The sequence below is a fragment of the Hyla sarda genome, chromosome 13 (assembly GCF_029499605.1).
Source record: "Hyla sarda isolate aHylSar1 chromosome 13, aHylSar1.hap1, whole genome shotgun sequence".
NCBI classification, from domain to species: Eukaryota; Metazoa; Chordata; class Amphibia; order Anura; family Hylidae; genus Hyla; species Hyla sarda.
In genome coordinates this window covers 15,924,758-15,943,829 of record NC_079201.1, presented here as the reverse complement: position 1 = coordinate 15,943,829, position 19,072 = coordinate 15,924,758, and the positions used below count along the sequence as shown (strand labels likewise).

General features: G+C 42.4%; 1 protein-coding gene across 4 annotated transcripts in view; it reads right to left on the bottom strand.

Moving 5' to 3' along the window:
• GHRH (growth hormone releasing hormone) overlaps window positions 1-19,072 on the bottom strand; it is a 37,179-nt gene that overhangs the window by 10,261 nt on the left and 7,846 nt on the right. For 3 of the 4 annotated variants that reach the window (XM_056550725.1, XM_056550724.1, XM_056550722.1), the window contains exon 2: window positions 10,400-10,480. In XM_056550725.1, coding sequence (XP_056406700.1) covers window positions 10,400-10,476 — 77 coding nt within the window. In that variant the 5' untranslated portion in view covers window positions 10,477-10,480. Of the gene's footprint in view, window positions 1-10,399; window positions 10,481-16,722; window positions 16,817-19,072 lie in introns of those variants that run through there. The other variant, XM_056550723.1, reaches the window with a different exon arrangement.

Here is a 19,072-nt window from a genome sequence, read left to right as displayed (position 1 = left end):
CCTCTCAGATGTATTAGAAAAGGCAGGGGATAGGAAGAAGGGGTTCTCAGCTTCCCAACCCCCTAGACAAAATAGGCCTTTCCAGTTTAAAGGGAAGAGAGGTGGTCAAAATAAAAGTAAGGATCACTCTAACAAGTGGAAATTTTCTTGTAAGGGGAGTAGCCTTATGTTTAATCAGCCTAGTACTTCTACCAAAATACCTGACTCCCAATGGCGGGATCCAGAATGGAAGAAAATTTCTGGTAGTTCTTGGATTATTCAAACCATCCATGACGGTCTCCGTTTGGATTTTGTCAGTCTGCCGCCTACTCGTTTCCTGATCACTAAATGTCCCTCAGGTCCTTCAGGTCAGTCTTCTTTACAGGGGGAAGTGTTATCCCTAATGGAGAAAGGGTTTTTTGTCCCAGTGCCTCCTCAAGAACTGGGATCTCAATCCTCTGAATCGTTACTTGGTGTATAATGGTTTCAAGATGGAAAGAATAAAATCCATGGTCAACCTGTTGTTTAAGGATTGTTTTATGTTGTCTCGTGATTAAAAAGAGGCCTACCTTCATGTCCCTATTCACATAGATTATCAGAAATATTTAAGGATTGCAGTATTTGTAAATTCTCAACTCCTTCATCTAAAACTGCCCTTCAGTATCGCTATTGCTTCTAGGGTATTCACGAAAGTGGTTGCAGAAATGGTGGCCCATATCTGAGAGGGAGAAGGGATTTTTATTCCCTATATAGACGACTTTCTGTTTGTCGTAGAATCAGAGGTAAAAGTGCAAATTCTTTTGACCCATACTATTGATATCCTTCATAAACTGGAGTGGTTGATTTAAATGGGATAAATCCTCCCTTACCCCTACACAACAAACGTTTTTTTGGGCATCTTGTCTGACTCGTCAGTACAAAAATCTTTTCTTCCTCCTACTAAAATAGAATTTCTTCAGTTAGTGAAATTATTAGATCTCCCTGTATTTCTATCCGCAGGGGGATGTCAGTTTTGGAATTATTCACAGCAGCCATTCCAGCAGTACCCTGGACCCATTTTCACTCTAAAATGTTACAATTAGAACTCCTTAGGACTTAGGATGGTTCCCAGCCAGACTTGGATAGACGTACTGTGTTGCCTCCCCAAGTGTTGGCTTCTTTAAACTGGTGGTTAGTGAGCGATAACCTTTCAAAGGGTGTAGATTGGGTTTGTCAGGACCCTTTAGTCCTCACTACTGATGCCAGCCCTTGGTGATGGGGTGCTAATTGTAAGGAGTTGTTCAGAGGTCTTAAATCAGCTAGTGATGTTATTAGGGACTCTAATGTTAAAATCTTCTCTGATAATACCACTACTGTATCTCTCATCAATAGGCAGGGAACTACGAGGAGTTCTTCCCTTATGAATTTGTCATTTCAGGTCCTGTCCCATCTAAAATCAGTCTCTGCAGTGCATATAAAGGGGGAACTCAATACCAGGGCAGACTTTCTAAGCCGCCAATTTATTCATCAGGGGGAATGGCGGCTGAATCCAAAAATATTTCACAAGATTACAGCCTTATGGGGAACTCCTCAAGTGGATCTGTTTGCTACCAGGCACAACAGACAGGTCAGAGACTTTCTTTCCTTGAATCCAGCAGACGGACCTTTGGCTGTGGATGCATTATCCCAAAGATGGGATTGGGACTTGGCTTATGCTTTTCCTCCCCTGGCTCATGTTCCCAGAGTTATAAGGAAGATCAGGGAGGACAGAGCAAGAGTTATCCTGGTTCTCCTGTCTAAGGACTATGTCTCTAACAGACCCTTGGGTTCTCCCGTAAATCCAGGATATTCTCTGCCAAGGCCCAATCCTTCATCCAGATGCCCGCAACCTTCATTAGACGGCTTGGCTTTTGAGAGGATAATTTTGAGGTCCAAGGGACTTTCAGATGCAGTCATATCTACTTTACAATACAGTAGAAAACCAGTGACTTCAAAGATACCCCTGAAGATTTTAGTCCAATCAGATAGATTGTTTATTCAGTTTGCAGGTCCCAATAGGGAAAATAGTGTTAGAGCAGATACTATTGCTACATGGGTTAGGCAGGCCATTGTTGCAGCTTATTCCTCTGCAGGTCTGTCTCCACCACCTAACCTGAGAGCCCACTCCCATAGACTTGCATTGGGGGGGGGGCGTGGTGTGACGTCACGACCCACCACAGCCCGCACCCAGTATTCGGAACAAATTGTTCCAAACGCTGGGGCAGTGGAGTATCCCTTTAAAGCTGACTTTGGAGCCAGTGATTTTTTTCAAGGCTTGTTTTTTGGACCTGATCTTGTGATGTGAACTGGTTACCATGAAGAAAAAAGTGGACATGTTCTGTATGGATAGAGTTTGCACCCTCACAACCATTTCCTCTGATGGACCCTTGGAAGCCCAGCTCAACACTGCCCCCTATGCATTTACGGAAAACCTGCTAGCCTGAGCGTCGAAACTTTCTCTAAAAAGTGTTTTATATCTGGATGTTATCTTACTATAGTAAGTGTTCTTCATAGTGTAGATAAAAGACACCTGACTGGGATCCTGCTTCCTAAAGTACCACCATAGCAGAAAAGCTATACCTCTCAAAGTAGAGATATGGTCACCTATGGCCCTATCACCGATGCATAGACAAGCGGCTCCGTCATATGACTGGTTCCTGACCGTATTGTCACATAATAATACCGTATAGGATTGCTTTGCCCTTCCGCAGTTCAGCACAGATGATGAAAGGATCGGGGGGTGGTCAGAGAAGATCAGGAGAGGACATTGTGACCTACGTTGTGAAGATGCACTTAGCTCACAGAGTCATCAAAGACAAATCCTGGAGGGTTGTACAACTTGTAACTTCACCTCCAACCCGTCTATTCTGAGATAATCGTCTTTGATGGAACACTCTGCCAGAGGAAGTGGTCAGGGTGAACTCCACAGAAGAGATCAAGAGGGGCCTGGATACATTTCTGGAGAGTAATAGTATTACGGGTCTGGACAAGGCTTGTAGATCCATGGATTTATTCCCAATTAGTGCCAGAAAGTTCCTAAAATGAGCAATACTGGCTTCTACCTGACAGGGTTTTTTTTTTTTTTACTTCCTCTGGATGAAAACTTATGGGTAATGTGTTTTTTCAGCCTTACAAACTATGTATCTATATTCCGATATCACTATCATTGGTTCATTTTGCCCTACTGTTTTATGCTTATACAGGAAAAACGTTGCTCAGTCTTCCTACCTAAAAATTCTGGGAGAGGAAAAGCAACCCAGTCTCCTGAAGCCCCAGCAGTGATAAGCTGCTGGTCCTCACTGCACTTTTCACTGTAGCAGGACTGCAATGCCATAAATCTTCTCTCCCCTCTCCCAGCCCCCACACTAACTATTCTCTGCACCTGCCTGCTGGACAGTTAAATCATACTTTACCTTGACATTGGTCCAGTGGCCGAATATTTAAAGTGGTACTCCGGTGGTAAACTTTTTTTTTCTAATCAACTGGTGCCAGAAAGTTAAACAGATTTGTAAATTACTTCTATTAAAAAATCTTAATCTTTCCAGTACTTATCAGCTGCTGAATACTACAGAATAAATTATTTTCTTTTATGAACAAAGAGCTCTCTGCTGACATCATGACCACAGTGCTCTCTGCTGACACCTCTGTCCATTTTAAGAACTGTCCAGAGTAGGAGAAAATCCACATAGAATACATATGCTGCTCTGGACAATTCCTAAAATGGACAGAGGTGTCAGCAGAGAGCACTGTGGTCATGATGTCAGCATAGAGCTCTATGTTCCAAATAGAAAATAATTTCCTCTGTAGTATTCAGCAGCTAATAAGTACTGGAAGGATTACGATTTTTTTTATGGAAGTAATTTACAAATCTGTTTAACCTTCTGGCACCAGTTGATTTAAAAAAAAAAAAAAAGGTTTCCACCGGAGTACCCCTTTAAAACTCCTGGCCAATCTCCGTAGCCCAAGAGTAACATGCTCAAGAAATGTACCGGAAGTCAATTAGACTTGCATGGGACTTCCAGTACATCTTCTGATCATGTTCCTCTAAGGTTGAGAAGATTGGCCATCAGTTTTAAATATCCTGCCGCTGGACCAACATAATGGTAAAGTATTATTTAACTGTCTGGGCTGATGTTTCACTCTCGGACTGAGAAGACTGTTGGTAACTAGACATCCCTAAACTTTAAACTATATTTTTATTTGACGTATAAAAAGAATGTGTATTAATTTAATTGAAATATCTCCAGCCATTTGAAAATTATATATATATATATATATATATATATATATATATATTCACACACACACACGTTGTTATATAGTATATGCTTAATGGCCACCTTATTGGAGCCTGCTGCCCCTTCCCTATTTGAACGTTCCTCTTTAGAGTTTAGACGTGACCTCAGAGTGACGCATTAAATTAAAGGGGTATTCCAGGCAAAACCTTTTTTTTATATATCAACTGGCTCCGGAAAGTTAAACAGATTTGTAAATGACTTCTATTAAAAAATCTTAATCCTTCCAATAGTTATTAGCTTCTGAAGTTTTCTGTCTAACTGCTCAATGATGATGTCACATCCCGGGAGCTGTGCATGATGGGAGAATATCCCCATAGGAACTGCACAGCTCCCGGGACGTGAGTAATCAGAGAGCAGTTAGACAGAAAACAACAACTCAACTTCAGAAGCTAATAACTATTGGAAGGATTAAGATTTCTTAATAAAAGTAATTTACAAATCTGGTAAACTTTCTGGAGCCAGTTGATATATAAAAAAAAGTTTTGGCCTGGAATACCCCTTTAAGTGATCAGTTTTCTGTGGATCATTTTCAGGATACAGTCCCACATAATGTATATGCAGAGAATGTTGCTGTGTATTTTCTGCAGTTGATTTTGCTATTCATGGATCTCAATGGGTAGGAAAATACGAATCAGCAGATACGCAGCAAAATACACTGCATATGTGCTACATGGGACCGAACCCTCCGTGTGATTCCACATTAGTTGGGAAAAATCAAGAGATCTGAGCAGCTTGAAACTATCGGTCATCGGTTCTGGACAAGCTGGGTCAGGATTTCAGGAAGTGACAACCATGTGGGGCTTCTTCTAAAATGGGGTTTAGAATGATATGATCAAGGAAAAGCCTTGAAATGGGGTCCGAGGAGGATTTCAGGAATGGTTGGGATGATTGGGTAGGGCCTAGTCAAGGAAACCGCAGCTGAATACAACACCATGGCTAATGTTTCTTAATGCACTCGTCATTTCATGGATGAGCTATAAGAGCAGATGACCAGTTCAAGTAAGAATGCCTTCTAAGGGAAAGGGCATGACACCAGTGGGCAAAAAAGCACAAATATTGGATTAGGCTGCATTCACACCACGTTTGTGCAATACAGTTCCCATATACGTTTTCAATTTGAAAACCGTACGGAACCGTATTGAAAACCGTATCCATTGACTCTCCATTGAAAACCATATGCCAAACAATGCATCCGGTTGTATCCGTTTCGTGTCTTGTACGGTTTTGTCCGTTTTTATTCCCCGTACCTAAAACCGTAGCCTACCACTGTTTTTTGGTCTGGGTGAAAAACCGTATTGAAACCGTATACGTTTTTTGTTTTTTTTTAACATGGGAGTCAATGGGAACCTGTAGAGAACCGTATGTGCGTATGGTTCCATCCGGTTTTCACCATACGGTTTTTGACTTTGTACAGTTTTCTTCTTGGAATTTCAATCAAACAAGTGAAACTTTATTCATAATGGAGTGAAAAGTTAAAAACATTTGTTTTTTTCTATAAAAAAACAAATGCAACCGGACATCACTTTTCAAACCGTATACGGGTTAAAATTTGTACACATGTTTTTGTATACAGTTTAGTCAGGTTTTGAGGAATCTGTTTTTGATCAAAAACCTGATACGGGAACTGTATTGCATAAACGTGGTGTGAATGCAGCCTTAAATACGGTTCCCGTATACGGCTGGGAGGGGGGCTTAATCGCGGCGCCCGCACTCAGCCGTATTCGGGAACCGTATTTAATGTATGTCTATGAGCCGACCGGAGTGAACCGCAGCCTCCGGTCGGCTTTGTTTTCGGCCGTATGCGGTTTCCCGACCGCAGGCAAAAACGCGGTCGACCACGTTTTTGTCTGCGGTTGGGAAACCGCATACGGCCGAAAACGAAGCTGACCGGAGGCTGCGGTTCATAGACATACATTAAATACGGTTCCCGAATACGGCTGAGTGCGGGCGCCGCGATTAAGCCCCGCCCGCCCCTCCTCCCAGCCGTATACGTGAACCATATTTAACAAAACGTGGTGTGAACCCAGCCTTACTTAGCAGATGAATACAGATCTCTGTGGCACCATGTGAAGGTCAACATTTGGTACAAGCAGCATAAATCCAGGTGTGAACAGTTCATCTGGTAAAGAGGGTGTAATGGTGTGAGGAATATTTTTTTGGGAATACCCTGTGTCCTCTGATACCTGAGGATGAAATGGCTCTCCTAAGCTTAGTAGTCACCAAGTTCCCTTCATTGTAGCTGTCTCCCCTGTGGCAGAGGGACACTTGGAGCAGGACAATGATCCATCCACAAGGGATGTATAGTCATAGATTGGGCTGGGTTCACATCACGTTTTCTCCCATACGGGAGCACATACGGCAGGGGGGAGCTGAAACCTCGCGCTCCCGTATGCCTTTCTATGCGCTCCCGTATGTAATTCATTTCAATGAGCCGGCCGGAGTGAAAAGTTCGGTTGGCTCATTTTTGGGCCGTATGCGCTTTTACAACCCAACCTAAAACCGTGGTTGACCACAGTTTTAGGTCCGGGGAAAAAGCGCATACGGCACAAAAATGAGCCAACCGAACGTTTCGCTCCGGCCGGCTCATTGAAATGAATTACATACGGGAGCGCATAGAAAGGCATACGGGAGCGCGAGGTTTCAGCTCCCCCCTGCCGTATGCGCTCCCGTATGGGAGAAAACGTGATGTGAACCCAGCCTAAGGCCCCGTTCACACTACGGAATTCCCGCGGAATTTCCGGGCGGAATTCCGCGGTGTGAACTTTAACATGAGTGTGAACGGGTTTCCGCGAGACCCGTTCACACTGCGGAATTTCAGCGGCGGACATTTCCGCCGCTGAAAGTGTTCTGCGCAAAGAAAGAACATGTTCATTCACTGCATAGCCATCAATGGTGACTGCTCAGTGCCCCGCGGCCCTAGCGCTGAAGCACCTCCGGCGGCGGCCGCCAGGCGGAAGCTCCGCTCGCGGAATTCATCCGCGAGAATTCCGACGTGTGAACGCACCCTAACACGACCATAAGGGGAAATTTATCAAGGCTTGTACACTGCTTTTCTGGGCACCTGCGCAAAATCTGTGCGACTTTTTGCTCTCCGCCGTGCAATTTTGCGCAGGGCAGATGTTCTAAACCGTTTGCAGTGGTCAGAGAATGCCAACCTGTAACTTTCAAAGGTTGTCCCCCAAAAAGTCGCCAAGCAGGCCAAAAAGTCACAAATCTACATCACAACAGACATGGCTTAAAGGGGTACTCCGGTGGAAAACATTTTTATTTTATTTTTTTAATTTAAATCAACTGATGCCAGAAAGTTAAGCAGATTTGTAAATGACTTCTATTAAAAAATCTTTACCCTTCCAGTACTTTTTAGCAGCTGTATGCTACAGAGGAAATTATTTTCCTTTTGAATTTCTTTTTTTGTCTTGTCCACAGTGCTCTCTGCTGACACCTGATGCCCTTATCAGGAACTGTCCGGAGCAGGAGAAAATCCCCATTGCAAACCTATGCTGCTCTGGACAGTTCCTGACACGGACAGAGGTGTCAGCAGAGAGCCCTGTGGACAAGACAAATAAGAAATTCAAAAAGAAAAGAATTTCCTCTCTAGCATACAGCTACTAAAAAGTACTGGAAGCATAAAGATTTTTTTTTATAGAAGTCATTTACAAATCTGTTTAACTTTATGGCATCAGTTTCCACCAGAGTACCCCTTTAAGAAAATTGCCTTTTGGAGAGCAATTTCAAAAAGTCGCACGAACAGTAGAGTAGGAATCATCCAAAATTGTGTTTTTCTTGTGTCCCCAGATCTAAATCCTATAAACATCTCTGGGACAAGGTAGAAGGAGCTATTCAGGGTTTGTCAGGACATGGGCCAATGTGGAACGATTTCAACACCTAGAGCAGTGTTTTCCAACCAGGGTGCCTCCAGATGTTGCAAAACTACAACTCCCAGCATGCCTGGACAGCCAAAGGCTGTCCAGGCATGCTGGGAGTTGTAGTTTTGCAACATCTGGAGGCACCCTGGTTGGTAAACACTGACCTAGAGAAATCTATTGGGGGAGATTTATCAAAATCTGTGAAGAGGAGAAGTTGACCAGTTGCCCCTAGCAACCAATCAGATTGCTTCTTTCATTTTAAAAAAAAGGCCTCTGCAAAATGAAAGAAGCGATCTGATTGGTTGCTATGGGCAACTGGTCAATTCAGCCATTCAGCGTATCTTCTGTATATATATAGGGAAATGAAACAAAAGAAAGTACTTATTTCTTCTCATGGTTAAAGCGCAACTCCGATGTTGGTCCTTAACAGGATACCTGTTTAAAGGGGTACTCCGGTGAAAACCTTTTTTCTTTTAAATCAACTGGTGGCAGAAAGTTAAACATATTTGTAAATTACTTCTATTAAAAAAATCTTAATCCTTCCTGTATTTATTAGCTGCTGAATACTACAGAGGAAATTCTTTTCTTTTTGGAACACTGATGACATCACGAGCACAGTTCTCTCTGCTGACGTTATTATAATAATAATAATAACGCTTTATTTATTGTTGTCCTTAGTGGGATTTGAACCCAAGTCCCCAGCACTGCAAGGCAGCAGTGCTAACCACTGAGCCACCATGCTGCCCTTAGCATACATCTGCTATGCACGGTTGCTAAAATGGACAGAGATGTCAGCAGAGAGCACTGTGCTCGTGATGTCATCAGTGTTCCAAAAAGGAAGGAATTTCCTCTGTAGCATTCAGCAGCTAATAAGTACTGGAAGGATTAAGATTTTTTATTAGAAGTAATTTACAAATATGTTTAACTTTCTGCCACCAGTTGATTTAAAAGAAAAAAGGTTTTCACCGGAGTACCCCTTTAAATCTTCTGAAAACTTCGTAGCCTGACACTGCTAAATCGATCAGGATACGGATTTGTAAGTCTATGGGACTTCCATCCAATCTGTATCCTGATCGCCGTAGCAGGGCTATGTAGTTGTGGGGAAATTTAAATATGGACCAATGTCGGAGTTGCGCTTTATACCCTGTGAATGTCGATTTTATAGTGGCTGCAAGAAAAAAAAAAATTGGCCAGAAAAGGCGCCACTTTTGTTTACAGGCTGTGTCTGGTATTGCGGGCTTAGACCCATTCAGTTGCGGCATTCTTGTGTTGTGCCGGGGCATCTATGATCCCACTAATTCCTAACATAAAGAAATGAATAGAACTGTGTTGTAGTTCCCTGCAGAGCGTCGACCAGCATCGTTGTTATGGAGGGGTAGCGATGAGGGTGCCACAAATAGTCAGACCCAAAATTTCTTGGATGTCTTCCATCCGATACAGTGGTTGCCCAGGACTACAAAAACATGGCTGCCTTCTTCGAACAACAGCGCCACACCCTGTTTTGGGTGGTATTGTAGCTCAGCTCCATTTCTAACATTTAAGCTGAACTGCAATACTACACACAAGCCATTGACCAGTGGTTTTCCAACCTGGGTGCCTCCAGCTGTTGCAAAGGTAGTTGTGCAACTTTCTACTCTGGATAGAAAAGTTCAGCAGACTACGACTTGCATGACTATAGAACGACTATAGGATCAGTTTGAGCATGCTGGGAGTTATAGTTCTGCAACAGCTGGAGGCACCCTGTCAGGGATAGGGATAAGTGTCTGACCGCTGAGACCCTCTGCTGTCTCCAAAACAGGACCCCACGGAACGCTGGGTCAACATATCCCCTACATTCATTGTCTATGCCTATAATGATGCATATATATATATCGGATCAGTTTGGGTATGCTTTGAGTTGTAGTTCTGCAACAGCTGGAGGCACCCTGATAGGGATAAGTGTCTGACCGCTGAGACCCTCTGCTGTCTCCAAAACAGGACCCCACGGAACGCTGGGTCAACATATCCCCTACATTCATTGTCTATGCCTATAATGATGCATATATATATATCGGATCAGTTTGGGTATGCTTGGAGTTGTAGTTCTGCAACAGCTGGAGGCACCCCGGTTGGGTAACACCGCCTTATGCAAAATCAGGAGTTAAACAGGCATGGAAGCATCCGCTCCAGCCTTCCGAATTTCACATTGTCAGACACGGCGTCGGTAATATCGGTACTCGATGATAGGTAATTACCTACCTGTAGTTTGGATGCATCAAATAGCAGTGAACGTACAACCCAAATTGCAGCAAGACGAGATACAGGAATCTGTGCATCACCCTGAAGAAAACAAAAGCAGATGTGTGGGAGATTGTTGGAATAATTACGAAATAATTGCAAAACCTATCGGTAGTGACTAACGTTCCGCGAGCAATATATATATATATATATATATATATCAAAAAGCTACACGTTCTTGGAGAGAATGATATAGAGCGAGATGCTATAGCCAAAAGAATCACTGTCTTACACATACCACTGCCCTTATACCCATTGCTGTTAACCCCTAAATTGCCAAACATCGTAGAGACCCCCTCCTCCGAATGCTAGAATGAAGTAAGCGCGCGCACTGTGTCAGGTCAGAAATTTGTAGGTTCACTTCAACCCAGTGTTTCCCAGCCTGGGTGCCTCCGGCTGTTGCAAAACTACAACTCCCAGTATGCCCGGACAGCCTACGGCTGTCCGGGCATACTGGGAGTTGTAGTTTTGCAACAGCCGGAGGCACCCTAGTTGGGGAACACTGCCTCAACCTATTTAAAGGAAATCTGTCATCAGTATCACCCGCACTAACCTGTCATACAGATACTGATCAAAACAATACTTACCGCGTCCCGAACCATCCAGCCGTTCCGCCGTTATTTCGGTTTTTCTTTATATGTAAATGAGGTCCTTGGGGCATAGGCGGAGCTACAGCTGAGCACACCCCTAGGCCATCTTCAGCCGGGCGGGCATTCCGCCTGGCTCATCCGAATGCCTAATCCCCCTCTCTGCTCGTGCGGCAGGTTTACTCTACGGCGCATGCGCCACTTCACCCTGTAAGCGACACATGCGCCGTAGAGTAAACCAACAGCGCAAGGAGGGAGGGGAATTAGACATTTGGATAAGCTGGGCGGAGCGCCTGGCCGAAGATGACGTATGGGTGCCCAGAGCTCCGGCCTTAGCCCATGCCCCAAGGACCTCATTTACATATGACAAAAAAACTGAAATAACAGCGAAATGGCTGGATGGTTCAGGACACGGTAAGTATCGTTTTGGTCAGTATAACCCACACTATAGGCCTTTATGACAGGTTAGTGTGGGTTATACTGATGACAGATTTCCTTTAAATTCCCATTGGGGTGCAGGAACCAGATGTAAAAAAAAAACATCCAAGATGGGAAATATACCGGATGGTCCATAGCTCCGCCACTGAACCCTGTTTTAAACCATGAGGCAATGGATGGGACATTGGATACCAAAAATCCATCTTGTTGCATCAGGCGTTCCCATCTAGGAAGGCGATGGGTCAATAAACCTTACAAATATGTATTTAAACATTTGAAAGACATTTTATTGTAAAGAGAAGTGGGAGATCTAAGATCTTGAAATTTGAGAAACAAAGTATTTTCTGGGTTTTCCTACGAGTAATCCCACTGAAAAGCGTCATGGTCAGTGGGTGATAACAGCGAACAAATGCCTACACAACTATAGAATGGAGAGATGGGATGAACATTAGAGAGTTAAAGGGGGCACTCTTGAGTAAAAAAATTTTTAAATCAACTGGTGCCAGAAATGTATACAGATTTGTAAATTACTTCTATATAAAAATCTTAACCCTTCCAGTACTTATCAGCTGCTGCATGCTCCAGAGGAAGTTTTGTAGTTCTTTCCAGTCTGACCGCAGTGCTCTCTGCTGACACCTCTGTCTGTGTCAGGAACTGCACTAAGCAAAAGCACATCCCCATAGCAAACCTCTCCTGTGGTCAGATTGGAAAGAACTACACAACTTCAAATCACTGATATATAGATAAATAATAGCTAGCTCAAACTAACAAATCAAAATCTCAAATAGCTAAAAATATCTTTCTTTATTACAAATAGCTTGTTACAGAATACAGTATATATATAAATCCCCATAAAAACAGTAATTCACATCAATACACAAAGTGCGATATTTATAGGGACAATCCCCAATAGTACATCCTAACCCGACGCGTTTCCCCGTAACTGGGTAATTTACAGTAACCTACGGTTCATCAGGGGTAAAAAGATGGTTGTGGTTGCTTTAAAGGAAACGCGTCGGGTTAGGATGTACTATTGGGGATTGTCCCTATAAATATCGCACTTTGTGTTTTGATGTGAATTACTGTTTTTATGGGGATTTATATATACTGTATTCTGTAACAAGCTATTTGTAATAAAGAAAGATATTTTTAGCTATTTGAGATTTTGATTTGTTAGTTTGAACTACACAACTTCCTCTTCCTTTCTGGCACTAGGGGATTTATTACTCCGGAGGAACACCTTGATGTGTGGCTCAACAGGTACATCTATGGTCATGATGTCTTCCGGACCTAAGTGTGATAATGTTAAAGTTTAATGACAACTCTAAGGGATGTTGGTTGACAGAATTTTGGAAATATGAAAATTTCCAATATTCAAGCTGAAGGGCAATAGGATGGACAATAAGAGATAGAGATAGGATGGACAATAAGAGATAGAGATAGGATGGACAGTAAGAGATAGAGATAGGATGGACAATAGAGATAGAGATAGAATGGACAATTGAGATAGAATGGACAATAAGAGATAGAGATAGAATGGACAATAGAGATAGAATGGACAATAGAGATAGAATGGACAATAGAGATAGGATGGACAATAGAGATAGGATGGACGATAGAGGTAGGATGGACAATAGAGATAGAATGGACAATAGAGATAGGATGGACAATAAGAGATAGAGATAGGATGGACAATAGAGATAGAGATAGGATGGACAGTAAGAGATAGAGATAGGATGGACAATAGAGATAGAAATAGAATGGACAATAGAGATAGAATGGACAATAAGAGATAGAGATAGAATGGACAATAGAGATAGGATGGACAATAGAGATAGGATGGACGATAGAGGTAGGATGGACATTAGAGATAGAATGGACAATAGAGATAGAGATAGGATGGACAATAAGAGATAGAGATAGGATGGACAATAAGAGATAGGATGGACAATAAGAGATAGGATGGACAATAGAGATAGAGATAGGATGGACAATAAGAGATAGAGATAGAGATAGGATGGACAATAAGAGATAGAGATAGGATGGACAATAAGAGATAGGATGGACAATAAGATAGGATGGACAATAAGAGATAGAGATAGGATGGACAATAAGAAATAGAGATAGGATGGACAATAAGAGATAGACATAGGATGGACAATAGCGATAGAATGGACAATAAGAGATAGAGATAGGATGGACAATAGAGATAGAGATAGGATGGACAATAAGAGATAGAGATAGGATGGACAATAAGAGATAGAGATAGGATGGACAATAAGAGATAGAGATAGGATGGACAGTAAGAGATAGAGATAGGATGGACAATAAGAGATAGAGATAGGATGGACAATAAGAGATAGACATAGGATGGACAATAGAGATAGGATGGACAAAAAGAGATAGAGATAGGATGGACAATAGAGATAGGATGGACAATAAGAGATAGAGATAGGATGGACAATAAGAGATAGAGATAGGATGGACAATAAGAGATAGAGATAGGATGGACAATAAGAGATAGAGATAGGATGGACAATAGAGATAGGATGGACAATAAGAGATAGAGATAGGATGGACAATAAGAGATAGGATGGACAATAAGAGATAGAGATAGGATGGACAATAGAGAAAGAATGGACAATAGAGATAGGATGGACAATAAGAGGTAGGATGGACAATAAAAGATAGAGATAAGATGGACAATAAGAGATAGAGATAGGATGGACAATAAGAGATAGAGATAGGATGGACAATAGAGAAAGAATGGACAATAGAGATAGGATGGACAATAAGAGATAGGATGGACAATAAGAGATAGAGATAGGATGGACAATAGAGAAAGAATGGACAATAGAGATAGGATGGACAATAAGAGGTAGGATGGACAATAAAAGATAGAGATAAGATGGACAATAAGAGATAGAGATAGGATGGACAATAAGAGATAGAGATAGGATGGACAATAGAGATAGAGATAGGATGGACAATAAGAGATAGAGATAGGATGGACAATAGAGATAGAGATAGGATGGACAATAAGAGATAGAGATAGGATGGACAATAGAGATAGAGATAGGATGGACAATAAGAGGTAGGATGGACAATAAAAGATAGAGATAAGATGGACAGTAAGAGATAGAGATAGGATGGACAATAGAGATAGAGATAGGATGGACAATAAGAGATAGAGATAGGATGGACAATAGAGATAGGATGGACAATAAGAGGTAGGATGGACAATAAAAGATAGAGATAAGATGGACAGTAAGAGATAGAGATAGGATGGACAATAAGAGATAGAGATAGGATGGACAATAAGAGATAGAGATAAGATGGACAATAAGAGACGGGATGGACAATAAGAGACGGGATGGACAATAAGAGGTAGGATGGACAATAGAGATAGAGATAAGATGGACAATAAGAGATAGGATGGACAATAGAGATAGAGATAAGATGGACAATAAGAGACGGGATGGACAATAAGACGGGATGGACAATAAGAGGTAGGATGGACAATAAGAGGTAGGGTGGATGATAGAGATAGGATGGACAATCTCAAAGTTTGGCTCAGTAGGTTTGATCTATGATCAGGATGTCTTCTGTGGCTACCTATGGAAGATAATGTTAAAGCTCATGTACAACTCTATTGAATGTTATCTGACAGAAATGTATATAAAAATCTCCCAACTCAAAACTGAAGGGAAATAGGTTTGACAATATACAATGGGTACATTTATAGTCAGGATGTCTTCTGGAGCTACCTAGGTAAGATAATGTTAAAGCTCAATTACTACTCTGTGGAATGTTAGTTGACATTATTGTCATGGACAACAGATATAGGATGAATGATAGAGATAGAAAGGACCATTGATATAATGCTCCCTAATGTGTTGCTCAACAGGTACATCTATGGTCAAAATGTCTTCTGGAGCGACCTAAATATGATAATGTTAAAGCTCAATGACAACTCTATGGAATGTTTATTGGCAGACAACAGAGGAAGGATGGACAATATATGTAATGCTCCTTAAAGTGTGGCTGAACATGTATGTACATGTATGGTCAGGATATCTTCTGTAAGTACCTAGATATGGTAATGTTAAAGCTCAATGACAACTCTATGGAATGTTAGTTGACAGAATTCTGGAAATATGAAAATTTTGAATATCAAAGCTAAAGGACAGTAGGATGGAGAATAGAGATAGGATGGAGATAAGATGGAAAGTAGATTTAATGCTTCTTGTGTGGCTCAACAGGTACATCCTCAAGATGTCTTGTGGAACCACCTAGATATGATAATGTAAATGACAACATAACTATGGAATGTTAGTTGACAACATTTCGGAAATATGAAAATCTCCAATATCAAAGCCGAAGGGGCATATAGTTCCCTTCGTTCTAACATTGTTGAGCAGGTATCTCCACTAGAGATGAACGAACTTAAAGTAAATTCGATTCGTCACAAACTTCTCGGCTCGGCAGTTGATGACTTTTCCTGCATAAATTAGTTCAGCTTTCAGGTGCTCCGATGGGCTGGAAAAGGTGTATACAGTCCTAGGAGACTCTTTCCTAGGACTGTATCCACCTTTTCCAGCCCACCGGAGCACCGGAAAGCTGAACTAATTTACGCAGGAAAAGTCATCAACTGCCGAGCTGAGAAGTTTGTGACGAATCGAATTTACTGCAAGTTCGCTCATCTCTAATCTCCACCCTTCATATTTTCTGACATCTCTCGGTGACATATAAGAAGTTGGTCCTTTACTTATATAGCTCATATTCTGTATGTAATGATGGTAGACATAGACCATGCTTTAATGATGGGCAGAAGAATAAAGATGTTTTTGTGATTTACAGGACCATAAGGTTTACAGAGTGGACGGTGCGTTGTGACACTTCTCTATAGTCATAGAAGTAATGCAGATTTGCACATAATCTAACAGAATAGTTCATTGGCAATGACATGTAGAACGTTCCTTAGGATGTTCCATTACAGTGCAAACCATTCACACACCAAAATAGCTGTTTTTAGATATTTCCCATTCGTCCCATACAGGTAATATATGACTAGGGTTATGGATTGTTGATTTAGGTTTATCATAAAAGCTACAGCATCAGATACGAGACTATAGGTAAGTGATCTTTGCCATGGGTTGTGTGTATGCCAGAATTCTGATACGATCAACGAAAGAATGGAGAATGCAAGAGTAAGGATCACATAGAAGTGACAGACACTGAAGTGTTGTAGTTACTCACATTGTCAGCGGCGATGATTTCCTCTCTTCTTCGTCTTCTCTGGGTACTTAGGCTGCTTAGTTATTCACTGCAGGAATAGGAGGCAGCAAATGTGCTCGAGACTAAGTTAGAACCACATTCTTATATACCTGGACTCCCATGGTAGGAGGAGAATGGGGGGCATGGAAGAGGGAGATCAAACAGAGGGGGGCTGACGTCTATAGGGTAATTATCTCGGTCACATGAGAAGTGACAGTAAAAGGTGATGAAACAGCTCATTGTGATCAATACCCACCAACAGGATCTCATCATCATTATATCATCTGACGACCGAGGTATAATACTCCTGTTTGCTTTTATTTTACAATAAGTATAAAGCATTGTCGTTGTAAAAGGGTCTAAGTACAATATCTGTACGGTCTGAGCACTTACATTTATCCACAGCGCAGTGGTGGAGAGAGATACTTAGCATTGCTATGAACACCATGTACGGAAACGTGGTGCACTTTAGCTTATAGTGCTATAGAGTAGGTAGGTACTATGGGAAGATACAGTGTAAACGCGTTAATTCAACATCAATATCCAAATTCAATTCAATATCCAAAATGTAGGAAAAACATTTTCATAGCTGGTAGATTTGGAAAACTACGAAAACTAAAAATTTCCCAACTGGACGGGCTCCATTGTTATTGCCAAAAAGCACCTATAAAGTGGGCACCTATAAAGGTGGTCGTCTCTCCTGTCCTCCCCATACACCAGAACATATGGCACGACCGAACGTTCATGTTTCCTTTATGGTGAAAGGAGGAGGTCAGCCGCAGCTTATCGCTTATTCCTTCCAGAACACATAGTTGCAAACTGTCTCGTTTTTGCCAGGACAGTCCTGGAATTTGGCACCCTGTCCTGGGCAATTTAAACGTCCCAGAAAAAACAGGATAGTTGCGGGACGGCACTTATTCATGTACGGCACCCCATCCGTGACATGGCGTCCTATGGAGAAGCATGTGACGATACACGTTACTCTGCCTCCTCTAGTGCACCTGTGCTTCTTGATTTAGTGCAGTTTAAAGGGATACTCCACTGGAAACGTCCCCTATCCAAAGGATAGGGGACAAGATGTTAGATTGCGAGGGTCCCGGCACGGCACCCCTGTCATTTGGTGCACGGAGCAAACTCCGCTCCGTGCCTGATGACTGGTGATGCGGACCGCCACACCCCCTCCATTCACGTCTATGGGAGGAGGCGTGATGGGGTGGGAGGGGACGTGATGGCGTGACTATGTACCAGCCATCATGCCCCCTCCCATAGACATGAATGGAGGGGTCGTGGTGTGACATCACAAACGCGAAAGCTGCAAGCTTCCATGCTCCGGATGCTGCTGTTGCCGGCCCAGAGACTGCGGGAGTCCTGTCCTTTGGCTAGGGGATAAGATGTTTCAAACAGAGTACCCCTTTAATGCTATGGAGGAAGCGGAGTGACATGTATCGTCTGATGCTCCTCAGTAGGACGCCATGTTACAGACGGGGAAGCCATCCAGCCAGAATGCAGGCAAGGAAAAATGGGGGCAGTGGAGAGATATTTTTACAGAAAACAGGGTTGTGTAATATATAATTGCCGTCAGTCCTACATACAGGGGGCAAACTACCTATAGGGAGTCCTACATACAGGAGACAAACTACCTACCTACAGGGGACAAACTACCTACATACAGGGGACAAACTACCTACATACAGGAGACAAACTACATACATACAGGGGACAAACTACCTACATACAGGGGACAAACTACCTACATACAGGGGACAAACTACCTACATACAAGGGACAAACTACCTACATACAGGAGACAAACTACATACATACAGGGGACTAACTACCTACATACAGGGGACAAACTACCTACATACAGGGGACAAACTACCTACATACAGGAGACAAACTACATACATACAGGGGACAAACTACCTACATACAGGGGACAAACTACCTACATACAGGGGACAAACTACCTACATACAAGGGACAAACTACCTACATACAGGGGACAAACTACCTACATACAGGGGACAAACTACCTACATACAGGGGACAAACTACCTACATACAGGGGACAAACTACCTACATACAGGGGACAAACTACCTACAGGGGGTCCTACATACAGGGGACAAACTACCTACATACAGGGGACAAACTACCAACAGGGGGTCCTACATACAGGGGACAAACTACCTACATACAGGGGACAAACTACCTACAGGGGGTCCTACATACAGGGGACAAACTACCTACATACAGGGGACAAACTACCTACAGGGGTCCGAAATACAGGGGACAAACTACCTACATACAGGGGGAAAACTACCTACAGG